This window comes from Equus przewalskii, chromosome 13, assembly GCF_037783145.1.
Source record: "Equus przewalskii isolate Varuska chromosome 13, EquPr2, whole genome shotgun sequence".
NCBI classification, from domain to species: Eukaryota; Metazoa; Chordata; class Mammalia; order Perissodactyla; family Equidae; genus Equus; species Equus przewalskii.
Window position 1 is genome coordinate 11772495 of NC_091843.1, and position 13939 is coordinate 11786433.

Sequence of the window (13939 nt, forward strand, 5' to 3'; positions counted from 1 at the left end):
TATTGTTTTCATTTTATTAAAAGCTCCAGTGACTGCCAAAGTCTTGAACGACTTTTGGGAAACATCTGGAATGTCCAGAGGAGATTCAGTTTTCTCTTCAGTGACTATGAATTCTATTGTGCTCCTACTTTTTGTCCCTCCCCCTTACTATTAGTTTCTGGCCCACCCAAGGAGAGACACGTGTGGGAGGAAGTTGGCCAGCCAGTTTTGGTCAGGGAATATTAAGAGTCCTACCTGGTACCTCCCCTTCCTACCTGGGTCTCAGGCACGATGGGATTCTGTGCAGGGGCAGCACTGAAGAAGGTGGACAGAGGGGAGGAGATGATGATTGGGTCTGGCCGGACAAAGCCACTGAGGTCACAGCTGGGGATGGAGTTCTCCTCCGTCTTCATCACCAGGGTGTCCATGGCATAAAAGCTATTCCACGGCAGCCACACGGTGCGCTCCTGGCTCATGAATGGGGCTCGCTCAAAGTGCAGGGTCAAGGAGGCGCCTCCGTTGGCGATCAGGTCAAACCTGGAGAGGGGGTAAGTGGGCTCACTGAGAGGGGTGAACTCACCTTCACAAAGGGCAGTGTTCTGACCTCCGCACCTGAGGGTGGTGGGAGGGGCAGAGCATGCAGGGGAAGGTGGGCTTTGGAGGCAGATGGGCTGGGTTGGAAGCCAAACTCTACCACTTACTAGTTGTGTGACTGTGGGCAAGTTACTAACTCTCTCTGAACCCCCAGTTTCTTCATCTGTGAAATGGGAGTAATTATACTGACTTCACTGTGGGACTGAGAGAATGAAACACCATGATGAGCATACAGCAGGAGTCAGCAAACCAGGCCCATGAGCTCAATCCACCCACCACGTGTTTTACTGGAACACAGCCATGCCCATTCGTGTACTTATCCTCTCCGGCTGTTTTTGTGCTGTCATGGCAGAGCTGAGCAGTTGTAACGGAAATCATATGGCATGCAAAGCCTAAAATATTTATTATCTGGCCCTTTACATAGAAGATGTTTCCCTACCCCTGGTGTAAAACACTTAGTGTCGTGTGAGGCTAGTAGAAGTGTCCAATAAATAGAGGAGTTACAACGATACAATGCTAGAACATAGGGAGGGGCTTATTAAAGCTTTCTTCTCATCAACCTGTGCTGTCTCTGATTTTTGTTTTGGTTTCACAGAACTTTAACTTTTTTTTTGAGATAGAACTGACATATAACATTATATTAGTTTCAGGTGTACGACACGATGATTCAATATTCGTGTATATTGTGAAATGATCACCACAACAAGTCTAGTCGGTTAACATTGACCACCACACATGATTACACATTTTTTTTCTTGTGATGAGAACTTTTAAGATCTACTCTCTTAGCAACTTTTCAATATGCAATACCGTATTATTACCTATAGTCACCATGCAGTACGTGACATTCCCATGACTTATTTATTTATAACTGAAAGTTTATACCTTTTGACCACCTTAGCCCATTTAGCCCTGTTTCTGACATTTTTGACAGTTATTCTTAAACTATATTCCTGTCTGTTCCTCAAGAGCTGCACGGAGGTGTATTAGCAGTAAAGTAAAATATAGTATTTCTTTCTCAATTAACAGAAAAGAATGAGGTTAGTGGAGAGAAGTCTTTCAATTGTAAGCTTTATGCCTCCACAGAACTCAACTGTGCATGCCCACTTCAGAATCCCCAGCAGCTGACAAGAGTTCCCAGATCATAGTAACAACTCAGTGAAAAAATACGGACCTATTGGCTTCACCTGGTTTTGGAGACACTTTTGGTGTTTTTTAATAAACCTAAAATGAATGAACACTGAGCACTTGAATATTAAGGTGAATATCAGAGCATGCACAGTACAACAGTATATTTCTTGCATTAATTTGTTTATAGATTTATTTTTGGGCATGCATGCTGCTGGGGATGGTTTTGTATAGGATGCAGGAGACAGTCAAATGTTTTAATGTGAAATCATCCCTAGTTGGTGTGGCAGAATCAAATCATTAATGTCTGTGGCACACACCACTATATGACAGATTGTGGGATTCCTCAGACCACTCCCCAACACATCCTGTTACTTCCATGGCTTTGCAACCTGAATAAGCTGAAGAATCACTGATCCAGGAGGTTGGGTAGATGATCTGGGAAGCGGATTTGGGCCATAATTAGTCAGGAAGCAGCTGAGAGGGATGGCGCAGCATAAGGTGGGGACAGACAGCAGGCCAAGCACTCAGAAATCTCCTCTTGCGTTGTCACAGGACTTCATAGGGCCAGAACACTGGCTTCTAAGAATGAATAAGGGCCAAAGCCTGTGTGGTACACATTCGCAGCCCCAGTGCTTTAAAATAATTAGATTCAGCTACACAAATGTATGAGTGAGATTTCAAGACTTAGTGAATATTGAGAATTTCATGTGAACTATCAGATGTCTCCTTCGGATTTCAGCGGTGGGACTGAGGACAGGGCTACCGCGGGCTTGTAATTTATGAAACCACCTGCAAGGCTGCCTTAGGACATTCAAAAACAAGGCCGGACTCTTCACCAGAGAAGGGCAAGAATCACAGTTCTTACCCACATGATAGGTCCATGGTTTTCCAAAGTCCAGTTTTATAGAAAAACTGTTGCATAAGATTTACAGCAGATTTAGTCTCCTCTTTCGTTTGGAATAGAATGCAATAGTTTGTGGTTTTTTTTCAGCCCAGGATGGGTGAGTGTTTTTCTCTTCCCATAGATTTCTTTTCTTCTTATCTATTTTTTTAAAAAAATTTTAACTCCATGCCCAATGGATTAAGGAAATGACAGAGCTTTCATCTTGGTGGGGGCTGCATGGGCGCATGTTTCCAATCAGAAGATAATAGGGAGAGGTTGCCTCCTTTACACAGCAGGGTGACAGCTAAATGTATTTAATTAGACTTCTCTGATTACATCCCACCCCCTCAAAACAGGAGCGAAAATGACACAACTCCTAAAGCCACAGATGAAAGCAGAAGGGGTTCACCACAGGACACTATGTCATGCGGATCCTTTTCACCCTGCACTGCCTTTGATTTAAAATAGTTTCCAAGAGCACCTTTCCCTCCCTCTTTCTAGAATCCACCTCCCCCAGCCCCACCCCCACACACACACACACACACACACACACACACACACACGCACGCACACACACACAGAAAAGCATATACCTGACATGGAAAAAGGAGGAGGATGGCTATCGGCAGCCCTGGATAGGTTGGCCGTTCTATTTATTTTTCAGTTTTGATACCATACCAAAAAGCAATAAATAGCTCTGGGGGGATTCTCAGTAGAGGTCTGGCCTAGTGGGCATTCCAGTCCACAAGGGGAGCCACGTGGTTCTAAGCCAATAGCACCATCTGTCTCTTTGCCTGCACCCTTGGTCCTGAGTAGGTAAAGCCCCACAAAGCGACTTACGTGCCATCTTGGCGGGTGATGGTGTAGCCGTATTTTGGGTACTTGACAAAAGACACGTTCACACCAACCAGGGGAGTCCCATCTGTAGTTACGACTTGGCCTCGGATGAGAGAAACCAAGCTAGAGGAAAAGAAACAAGTCTTTGAGCCACTCATGGGAGAACAAGGAGACAAGGGGGGTTGTTGAGTCCCCTTTCCTATTGCCACTGCACCTCCCGGCCCCCACCCACCTCCTCAGCTGGTCGCTTAGGCAAGGAGAAGACTTCAACATTCACTTCTGGCTTCACATGATCATACCTCTCAGAGAGGTGTAGGCAAAAGGGAGGTCTCAATGCTTGCTTTCCCTGAGGAGCAGAATTGGTGACATGGTGGGGTGAAATCCATGGGCAGCATCTCCTGTCATTCGCTGGGCAATGGAGTCCGCTGTGCACATTCCCTCTGCCCCAGGCCTCACTCTGTTTCTTGACATTGCTTGACTTTTGCTTGTCCCGAGCTTTGGGCTGCCCCTCATCACTCATGTTTGTGCCTTAGCCTGGCACAGAGAGTATTACACTTGGGTGAGAGCTTCCCTATCTGGCTGCTCATTTCCTATTTTGGCTTTGGAGGAAGGCAATGTTACTCTTCTCCTCCAGGCTGGGATGTCAGAGGGAGCGGAGGGGAGCACACTGAGGTTTTTTATGAGGCTGGGACACATAGTTGCATTGTTTTTTTGCTGCCCTTTAAGAGAAAAATTTCTCACAATCCATGGCAGCCTGAGAAAAAGAATATTTTGGAGATTTTTTTTTCTGGTAGAACTCTCTTGGATTCTGGATTCCATGTAACTATATATTTCTCTTATATCAAATTCCTGCTATCTTGACAGGGGACAGGGGAGGGGTTTGGAATCCCACTCAGCTTTTTCCCACTGTCAGAGAAAGCTCCCCTCTCTATTGATTACACTAACTAGAAATTTCCCCAAAATGCTAGTAGTCAACCAACCACTTCTGGGAAATCTCAGAAAGCAATAGAGATGCCACAATATTCTACTCAAAATCCATGGAGAGAGAATGCACACGCCTCCTCTCTCCTGAATTCTCTTGACTTCATGGAGAAATGGTCTCATGAGAAGTTCCATTTTTGCACCGAGCCCCCAGCCTATCAGACAGGCCCGCTGCTGTATTGTTGGCCTCCAAGCCACCGGGCAATTTGGTGAAGGTTCTCAGGCTTCCAGGTTCCTGGACACACTCCCAATTTCTGGACTAGGGAATCAAGCTGACCTGTTCTTTGCCAGAATCTTGTCCAAGGCTGCTCGATCTTTGGAACGCACTTACTTCTGCAATCCAGGGTGACCTGAGAACTGGAGGGATGCCTTCTCCAAGCACCTCTCTTTTTATTAGCAATACCCCCAGCTGTTCAACTCTAACCCCGTGATGGTCTCAGGAGGGTTTAGACTGCTCCACTGACAGGTCTAATTGTCTGCTACTGGCTGCCTAACAAACAAATCGCATTTTTAGTTGGTTCCAACCACAATGCCAGAGTCTTTCGAAAGCAGAAAACTCATTTATGAAAATAATTCTTTTGTTCAATTCTGTTTCCTTATCTTAGCTCAGACTAAGATTTCTTTCAGGCCTTCCCAGACACTATTTTAAAATCAATGATGTATGCTGATGACCACAAACTACGAAGTGCTTGTGATGAGAAAACAAAATGGGGATTACACCTCACAGTGGGTTTTCCCCCCTCCTTTTATATACAACTGTTAGTTCTTTTTAATCATTCCTATAGCATAAGACTTTGCAGAGCTCCACAGGAATAAAAGGAGCTGGGTTGTCTATGATTTCTGCCCTCTGTTTTTCTAATTCTTCATTGCTGCTGGCTGCCTATCATTTCTAGGCAGTCAATTTGCAGAAAAGATTCAGCTAAGACATGCTATCAGTTCATTTCTATTTATGATTATTGATGTGTAACAATTATCACATTATCTAGATAGTGAGATCTGCTCTATAAATTATAGTGGTGGAGTCAAGGCATTTTAGTTATTTTTGTATGCCATTATCTAGGGGAAACGCCTTCTTAGAAGTCTTGAGTTTAGTTCTTTTTCACTCCCAGCTTTGTCCTTCATTATTTGTCAGACGATAATGCACTGAAATTCACATGCTTGTGAACTTCAACCTATGTCTCGGAGTAACATTTTGCTGTTTCTGAATTATGTATCCATGCCGACCTGCTGGAGTGTGGGCTCAACTGGGTGGTGCTATTTATTGCTGCCGTCAAAGCTTCAGAGAAGCTTTCTCGAAAGCAAGGTTCTTTCTTTTGCCCAGATCTCTGGAGCTGGGCGAGTCCACCACATATTCTGGAGTCCCTGCCTGCCTTCCCACATCTTGGCTCTAGCACAAGGCACCTTCTGGAAATGGGAACTGTTGGTGAGGAGGATAAGACTGAATTTTAAGGGACAGATGAAGAAAGAGTATGAAAAGGAGAATATCAGGAAATTACTGGATTTAGGGTAGAAATAATGAAATGTTAATAGGAAGCCGATTAATACAGAGCACAGGCTTTTGAAAGATGCATTTACAGGTTAAGCAAACTATGCAAACCACAGCAAAATGCGTACGGTCTAGCGCGAGGGCCAGTCAGTCACGAGTCTCTGGTGATGTAAGAAAAATTTAAAATACTTAGGTGTATGAAGAAGCTATCCTGGTTTAAACCTGATTTGGCCTGAATTTTGTTTTAACCAGAGCAGTCTGACTTCCTGCCTGACAAGCATACATTGTAGCTCTGCGTTACCTCACTACCCCTAAAGCAAAGAATGCATTCTTTGAAGAGAAGGATGAATGCCTCCCTCCCTGTGATGCCAAAAACAGTACTCCTTTGAAAGATGTTTCCCTTCCCAGAGCAGGGTCACGTTGACCCACTGTGTACACCCCAAGCCATAACAAAATATCTCCTTGAAATCTTGAAAGAATGTACCCCTGTCATGCTTGATGTGTGCTCTTTGTTCTGAGATGGTACATAACTGTGCTGAGAACAACTTATTCTTCAGAGCCCCTTGCACTCCCGGGCTGTAGTCCTCAGCTTGGCTCGAATAAAGCTCTCTACTATAGAACGATTATTACTTGCGTCGACACTGGCAATAAGAATTATGTTTATAATTAAAAGGGAACATACCTACAGAATCTGTGTCTCAGAACTAGGATTTAACAAGCAGAGGAAGTAGTTTTCTGGTCAGAGATATGTGGTTTCTATTATTTTTTGGCAGGGTTCTTGTATTAAAATAATAATATTACTGTGTGTAGTATATTCTACACATGGTATTCTAATTTTACCAATTTTAAACTTTTAAATGTAAAATTTTTACCCATTTTACCAAGTTCAATAGCTTGCCTAATGTGACGCAGCTAGGGAGTGTCAGGGCTAAAATAGAAGAAGACGGTTGAGAGGCTTTTTTTCTTTTCTATTTTATTTTTAGTAAAATGAAAGCAGAGAAAGGCTAAAGCTGCTGGCCCAAGGTAACCTTGTTAAGAACCTCGTATTCAAGAGCTGCCATGAATTGGGGCTGCACAACTTCCCAGAGAGTTCTAAGGGGCTGTAGAATCAACTGGCTGTACCATTACCCACCGCCTCCCCATCCCGCCTTTGCTAGGCTCTCCCCGGGGGGAGTAGAGTGAGTTGTGACCTGATGATGTCTCCTCCCCAAAGTCTAATGAGGTGGCACCAAAAGAATCACTTATAAAGTCAGGGGCTCCTGTAAGAAGTGAAATCTGGTATTTCCTTTGCTGGATGGAAGCCTGCTGACGCAGCACACTTCTTGAGTTGCTTCTGGGCCTGCCCAGAACTAAGTGAGGATAAAGAGGACTAAGAGAAAGATGGCGTGGTGAGGGCTGTGGGAGGGAAAAGGGCACCAGGACCATCTGCTCAAATTCCTAGTTCCTAGAGTTTTCTTGAAAAGGACCCAACCAGTGGTTCTTATTTTTCCCTGGGAAGGAGCACAGAGATAGGGTGGGAGCACCCCCAAGAAGATGATGCCTGCCATCCTCACATCTGCAGACACCATCCACACCTGGACCCAGACTGACCAAGAGTGAGATTGCTGATATGCAGGCAGCTCACGAGAAGACCCCCTGCCTCTCCTATCCTTCCCCTCACCCTCAGAATCTGAAACTGTGCCTGGAAGAGAGAGGGCCTGGGGGTGTCTCAAAGGCAACTCTTCCCCTTGCTCTCTTCTCCAGGGGGACAGTTCTAACTTGTTCTGGGCAGAATGGAGGGGCCGAGCTGACTACAAAATAAATCTAGAATTTGCCTCTAGAATATTCACAAGCCTCAGATCAGCAACTGAGAGCAAAAGGACATTCGAGAGAAACTCTCACCGTTTTGGAATGAGAGGTGACATGCACTGGCACAATGCCTTGCACAAAGCAGGCAATTAGCAGATGCAATTGATGGGGTTGCTGTGAGGATTGGAGATAATCTACATAAAGTCCCCAGCTCATCATAAGTGTTCAATAAATTCTAGCAACTGGCATCACCTTGACTCTAAAATGCCACAAATGATAAGTTATGTTATCAAGTTAATAATCACTTTCAAATATACTCTATTGAATGAAATATTTCAGTGATGATGAAACAAAAACCACTATCAGAGGTATTATAAAGCAAGATTTAAAATAATAACAGTAATGTCATAAAATAATAGATCATAAAAATGATCTAAAAATGAGGCAATCAACAGGTGTCTCCAGCAGGTTCTGGGATGAATGTGGACAAATCCCGCATGAAGACCGGGATTCTGCCTCTCGAGCTGGATCCACAGAAAGGAAAGGGCCTTGGTGAACCAGAGCAGGGAGCTGCCACCATGGGGTAGTTTCCAGGCCAACAGGGATGACAGAAAAACCAGGAGCGCTTCCTCCTGCTCCGATAGGAAGGGAAGCAGTGACCTCAGTAGTTTGCATGGACAGAGGGCACCCACCTGCTGTTGAAGGGGTTGTCTCCAGGAATGATGTGGGTGCTGTCTTTGCCTGCCAAGAGCTTGATGCGGTCGTAGAAGGACTTCACTGCGGGCGAGTCTGTCTGGCCCTGCTGAATGATGTCCAGGGGGTCCCGGGACCCCCGGCAGAGCAGGCTGTTCTGACAGGCTGACTGCAGGCAGCAGTCAGGGTCCAGGCAATCCACCAGGCCATCTGGAAGGGCAGAGGCAGAGCCAGGTCAGCGGATTTCATGGCACAAAGCTGCTTAGAGATGCTAACACCTTTGTCATGAGCAGCATCAACCCTCCTCAAGGGCCTGAATTGGCAGGTTTCACACAACAAGCTTAGTATAATTCCAATATATATACGCATAGAAAATAAAAGACTGAAAGGAAATAATTGAAAATGTTGACAAATGATAATCCCCAGGTAGTAGATTAGTGTGTTTCTCTTCCTTTCCTTTGTTATACTTTTCTGGAGTTACTACTTTTTCTATTGTGAGTAAGTATTACTTGAGTGGTCGGAAATAAAAACAAACACTTTGCTTTTAAACAACACAGCACAAAAAATTACCTATAGCAGTTCTCGGGGGCCTGTGCTAATGTGTGCACCAGTAAACACAATGCACGGGATTCCTTACATCTCGCTTTAAAGGAGAAAAGCATTCTCTCCTCGCTCCCTCGGAGCCAGGGAGGGTACTGCTGACCAGTTGGAGAATGAGGTGTGGTGAGTTTTACATTTTCCAGGAAATGTGGAGAAATGACTTTGGCTTGAGCACGCAGAAATTAAGCCATCAGTGCATTCAATTGCTTCTGGTGTTACCTTCCCACGTGCCCGCAGGATGTCAAATGTCCTGATCAACTTGCCCAGGTTCCCGCCCCTCCATCCCATCCTGGGCTGACTCCTATTCATTCAGCTACCTTTCGACAAGTATCTGAGTGCCATCCACATTCTGGAAATAAAATGGGGAACAAAGAATGATGGTGTCTGTCCTTAAGGAGCTGATGGGGGAGACATACATGACTCATCCTTTTAGACTCAGACTAGGTATGGCCTCCTTCTCCAGGAAGCCTTCTTGATGATGCTCCTGGCTAGGTTAAGTATTCCTGTTCTGTCTGTCTCCGAATCAGAGGTTCTCAGAGAATGGTTCTGCATCAAAATCCTGTGGGGAGAATCAAGGGCCTACCCCAGACCTACCCAGGGAGAGCCTCCAGAGCAGGTCGTGGATTCTCAGGCAATTCCAATGCACAGGAAATTTTAAAAACCATTGTGAATGCCAACTTCCTTGTACTAGAATTAATTAACTCTGTATGCTTGCCTTCTTGCCTAGAAAATAAGTACTTTGAAGAGAAGAACAGTGTCTTATTCATTTCTATATTCATGCTTTTCTTAGTGCCTACCATGGAATAGGGCACTCAACAAATGTTTGTTGAATGAATACACAACTGTGTTCCATGCCTCACGTGTCTGTCAGGGCTGAGGATGGGAATGTTTAGGGAAGTGTTTGCTCCTTGGAATTTCCTCTTAGAATGGATTAGTTGGTCAACCCTTACTCACTCTGCTGGGAATTGATGGAACACACAGTGGAGAAACTTGGAGAATAACTTGCTTGCCTCTTGTGGATTTGATAGCAAGGCATTTTGGGGCCATAATTAACATCATAGAAACACGTACTCAAACCCCGGGCTGTGACTTGACAAACACTTGTACTGGAATGCTGAATCAGAGGCCTGGCTGTGTGCTTTAAATTTACTACAATGTAATTTTTTGGCATTACCCTTTTCATTTAGTTCTGCTAATGAAATTGAAATATGTAATTTCACCAAAGTTCCACTGTAATTTAGCAATTAATGTACAATTATTTTAATGCATTACTTTCTTTTTAGCAAACAAACAGATTAGGAGGGTGCCTGTTTTGCTTGACTTTAAATTACTGAAACGAGCCTCTCATTTTCTACATGGGCAAGTGTTACTCATGTGCCTCGTAACACACTTAGATTTACAAAATTTCCTCGAGATGCAGATAAAGGAGGGTGAGCAGGCACGCAGCGCGCACTTTAAATTCAGAGACTTTCAAAGGACTTCACTGCGGGCGAGTCTGAGGTCCCGAACACCTCAGCGCGACGTGCTGCCTGCATCAGGTACTCCCCAGAGCCCGGCAAACCTCGGACCCAAGACACAGCACTGGAGAATCACATCTCGGCAGCAGGACGATGCTGAGGCACCGTCCCGGATCCACCTTCAGATTGTCCAGTGGATCCCAGGGTCCTTGGCAGAATAAGGAAAAGAAAAGAAAAAAACGCCTAGTCCTGTGCCTTTAACATCCCCTTCCACGGACTGCCTTCACTAATCAGAAGGAAGCTACGAGAGAATGCCTGCTTTGAATTTAAAAATATCCCGCAGAGATATGCTGGCGCTGCTTCCTTCCACAGCTGCAGAAACTTCTCAGGTGAGAAGAAACCCACTGTTATTAGCACTGCAGATTTCTTTAAGGCCACTGGCCTCTTCCCATTAGGAGTTCCATCCATCTCCAGTGGCCTTTCCCTCCTGAAGCTGGGAATGTGCCCCCTCCCACCCCCAACCCATTTACCACCCACTCCATCTAACCAGCTTGAGGACCTCATCGGGCTCCAATAACAGCTTAAGACAGATTTCCTATTAAGTGTTGAACATTTTCCTCCCCCAGCACCCTCTAGTCTGCCACTCCTTCTGGGATTGCAACTGCTTCACAAAGGTGGACCTCAAATTTCCCCACTGTTTTGTTGATCGCAGGCTTTTAATTCAAGGGCCTGTCTGGCAGGAGCTGTCCTATAAACACGTCAGCTATAGCAGATGGCAGATACTAAAAAAAAAGAGATAGAAATGATTTCCTCCTCCACATTTACATTCACCTGCTCCAGAGATTGCGCATCTGGGGTTCTCTGCATTATTAAGTGAGAGCATTTGTTACGCCTGCAATGACCTCATCGTGTCGTTTGCTCGTGGGCTGCTGCCGCTGAACGCTTTCAGACGACACCATGAACTTTAAATTGGCATTCCCGTCTCCCAGTGGCCTGTCAGTCATGAGAATCGCATCTTTATGCCAGCAAGCCCCTCGCATGGAGTCTGACATGGCAATCTTCAGTAAATTACCCTGTCACTGACAATCTTGCGTTTATCTCGCAAACAATCAAGCAGGCAATCAAACTGTTCTGAATCGCCGGTTCAGGACCTGAGAGGCTGCCGGCATCTTCATCCAGTAGGGGCGCGAGAACGGCACGGCCTTCCTATGACATTGCATGATTTCTTTATTTATTTATCTCCCCACTTATCTGTTTGTCTGGTTGGCTTTTTCCTGGTGAGGGTGGTGAGAGAGGTTTGCAGAGTTCTTGAAAAGGGCTCAATTCTGACTCAGCGATAATGGGAAAGTGACCCAGGCCTTCCCGATTGGCCCACGGTGGTGTCGGGCATCTGCTTAATACGCCCTTGTTGACTTCACTCCGTGAGATGTGGCCACGGAGAATTATTCATGGTTATGCTTTCAGAAGGTGCTTGCTATCAGAAGGCATGCTGAGTCACAGCTCTGGCTGTATTCCACATGCATACATCGTTCGCTAATTGTAATGACCATTTCAGAGAAATATGGATGTGGAGAAACTTTCTGGGAACAATATGTGAGGCATTCTTTTTATTGCTTTTGATAAAGAAAATCAGAGGGAATCTGCCAGTTCTGGCAACGTGAAGCAGAAATCAGGTTAACGCTAAATTGAATCCTTTGGATTAGAATTCCCAGGCTAAAAAGCCAAAAAGTCTACACAGCATCAGAGGTTAGAGCCTGGCCTGTGGAATCAGATGGACTTGGGTTTGAAGACCATCTTCTCTAGTTCCTGGCTGTGTGAGCTTAGAAAGATAATCGCCCTTGCTGAACCTCAATTTCTTTGCCTTTAAAACTGAGTTATAATAGTGCATCTATCATAGGATTATGTGATAGGGAATAAATGAATTGATATATATAATATCAATCCAGCATATAGTGTGTTCAATGAACTGTAGGTATTACTACAATCACAAATTCTTTGAAGTTTTCAACTTTTTCAGTTTATAAAAAGTGGACGTGAAAATAAATGAAATCAATATCCCCTTACTAGAGTCATTCCCTGGTATGTCCTATGGGTAGGTTGAATCTTGGCAAGAATGCTGTGTTTCCAAAGTGTTCAGTTCATAATAATTGACAGTAATGATAAATGATATAGATTGAATGAGATTTACATATATTCTTCATTTAGATGCTCATGGCAACCCTACATGGCAGAATAACGTAACGCTTAAGCTGCAGGCCCTGGATCAGGGTGTCTGGGTTTGAATCTCAGATCAGCTACTACCGATCTGCTGACCTTGTCCAATTAACCGCTCTGTGCCTCAGTTTCCTCATGTGCAAAATGAAGATGATGATGGGGATGTTAGAAAGTGCTGTTGGGAGGACGGAAGCAGGTATTACATGTGCAGTACTTGGAATGGTGCCTGGTGCAGCAAGTACACAGTAAACTCTGTATTATCCCATTATCACCATATCACCCCTTGGAAGGGTGGCAGTAGAGTTGGAAACTGAAGCTCAGAGAGCTGAGTCAGTTATCCAAGCGGCCAAGGAGAAGCTTCGGATAAAAAGTAGGAAAAGGCAACCAATGAGATCATCACCCTTTGTCTTCTTCATTATCAGAAGGAGGAGACATTTTATGGCAAAGGGAGTCAGGGGACACCCATCACCCGGGGAAAGTGTGGGCAGCCGTGAGCTTTAATCACTTCTGAAGCCTGTCTACTCTTACAGCCGGGCAAGAATTTGTCTGGTTGAAATGAGCATCTGAAAAGGAATCAACATGAGAAACAAGACACCTGGGAATTCATCCCCTGCAGTGTAGCTGCTGAGGACCATGCTGTTTACCAGAGAGATTCAAACCCCATTCAGCTGTTTATCTTTGTCACGTGGTGGCACTTACCTTCTGGGCTGGCTACAGGTTGGTGTCAGCTGTTTCCAGCCCCTGCCTAGTTTGCTCTGCTAGACTTTATAAAAAGCACCCTAAATAGTCAAGAGATTTAACCTCAAAGCCTTAATTGAACACTTACTAGTAAAGCTACACTCAGCGGGGAGGAGGACATCCATAATGGAGAGGCTGCAGAGAAGCCCCAGTAAACATCTGGATATTTCAGAGTTGGCTGAAACATCTTTGCTGTCTGGGGAAGGCAGCCTGAGTCCTTGCGTCCCTCTTCCAGGGAAGGAAGGGCCCTGGGAGAGAGGATGTTTATTTCATTTGTTTTCCTCTTTGATCTTCGTAAACGGGGCAGCTTATGGAGAATCTGGATGGAAGTGTTTTGTTCAATTTCTGGTGCCTTTTGTTCCCTGTAGCTTGGTGTGCAAGTGACTCCGTCTACAATCTGCGTGAACTCTCCAGCTTTCTTGGGTATTAGAGGCTTCAGAGAAACATCTACATTTACTTTTCTCGGTTTCGTTTTGTGACAAGGTGCCACAAATCAACGCCAACAATTCACTTCAGGTGCCACGGATGGCTCTGCTAATGTCTGCACACAGCACCTGG

The 13939-nt window shown here is 44.9% G+C and overlaps 1 protein-coding gene across 23 annotated transcripts in view; it reads right to left on the reverse strand.

Moving 5' to 3' along the window:
* TENM2 (teneurin transmembrane protein 2) overlaps window positions 1–13939 on the reverse strand; it is a 1162025-nt gene that overhangs the window by 70253 nt on the left and 1077833 nt on the right. For all 23 annotated transcript variants that reach the window (XM_070569063.1, XM_070569066.1, XM_070569065.1 and 20 more), the window contains 3 exons: window positions 8372–8582; window positions 3428–3547; window positions 255–516 (listed from right to left, as the gene is read on the reverse strand). In XM_070569063.1, the coding sequence (XP_070425164.1) occupies window positions 255–516; window positions 3428–3547; window positions 8372–8582 (593 nt within the window). The remainder of the gene's footprint in view (window positions 1–254; window positions 517–3427; window positions 3548–8371; window positions 8583–13939) is intronic.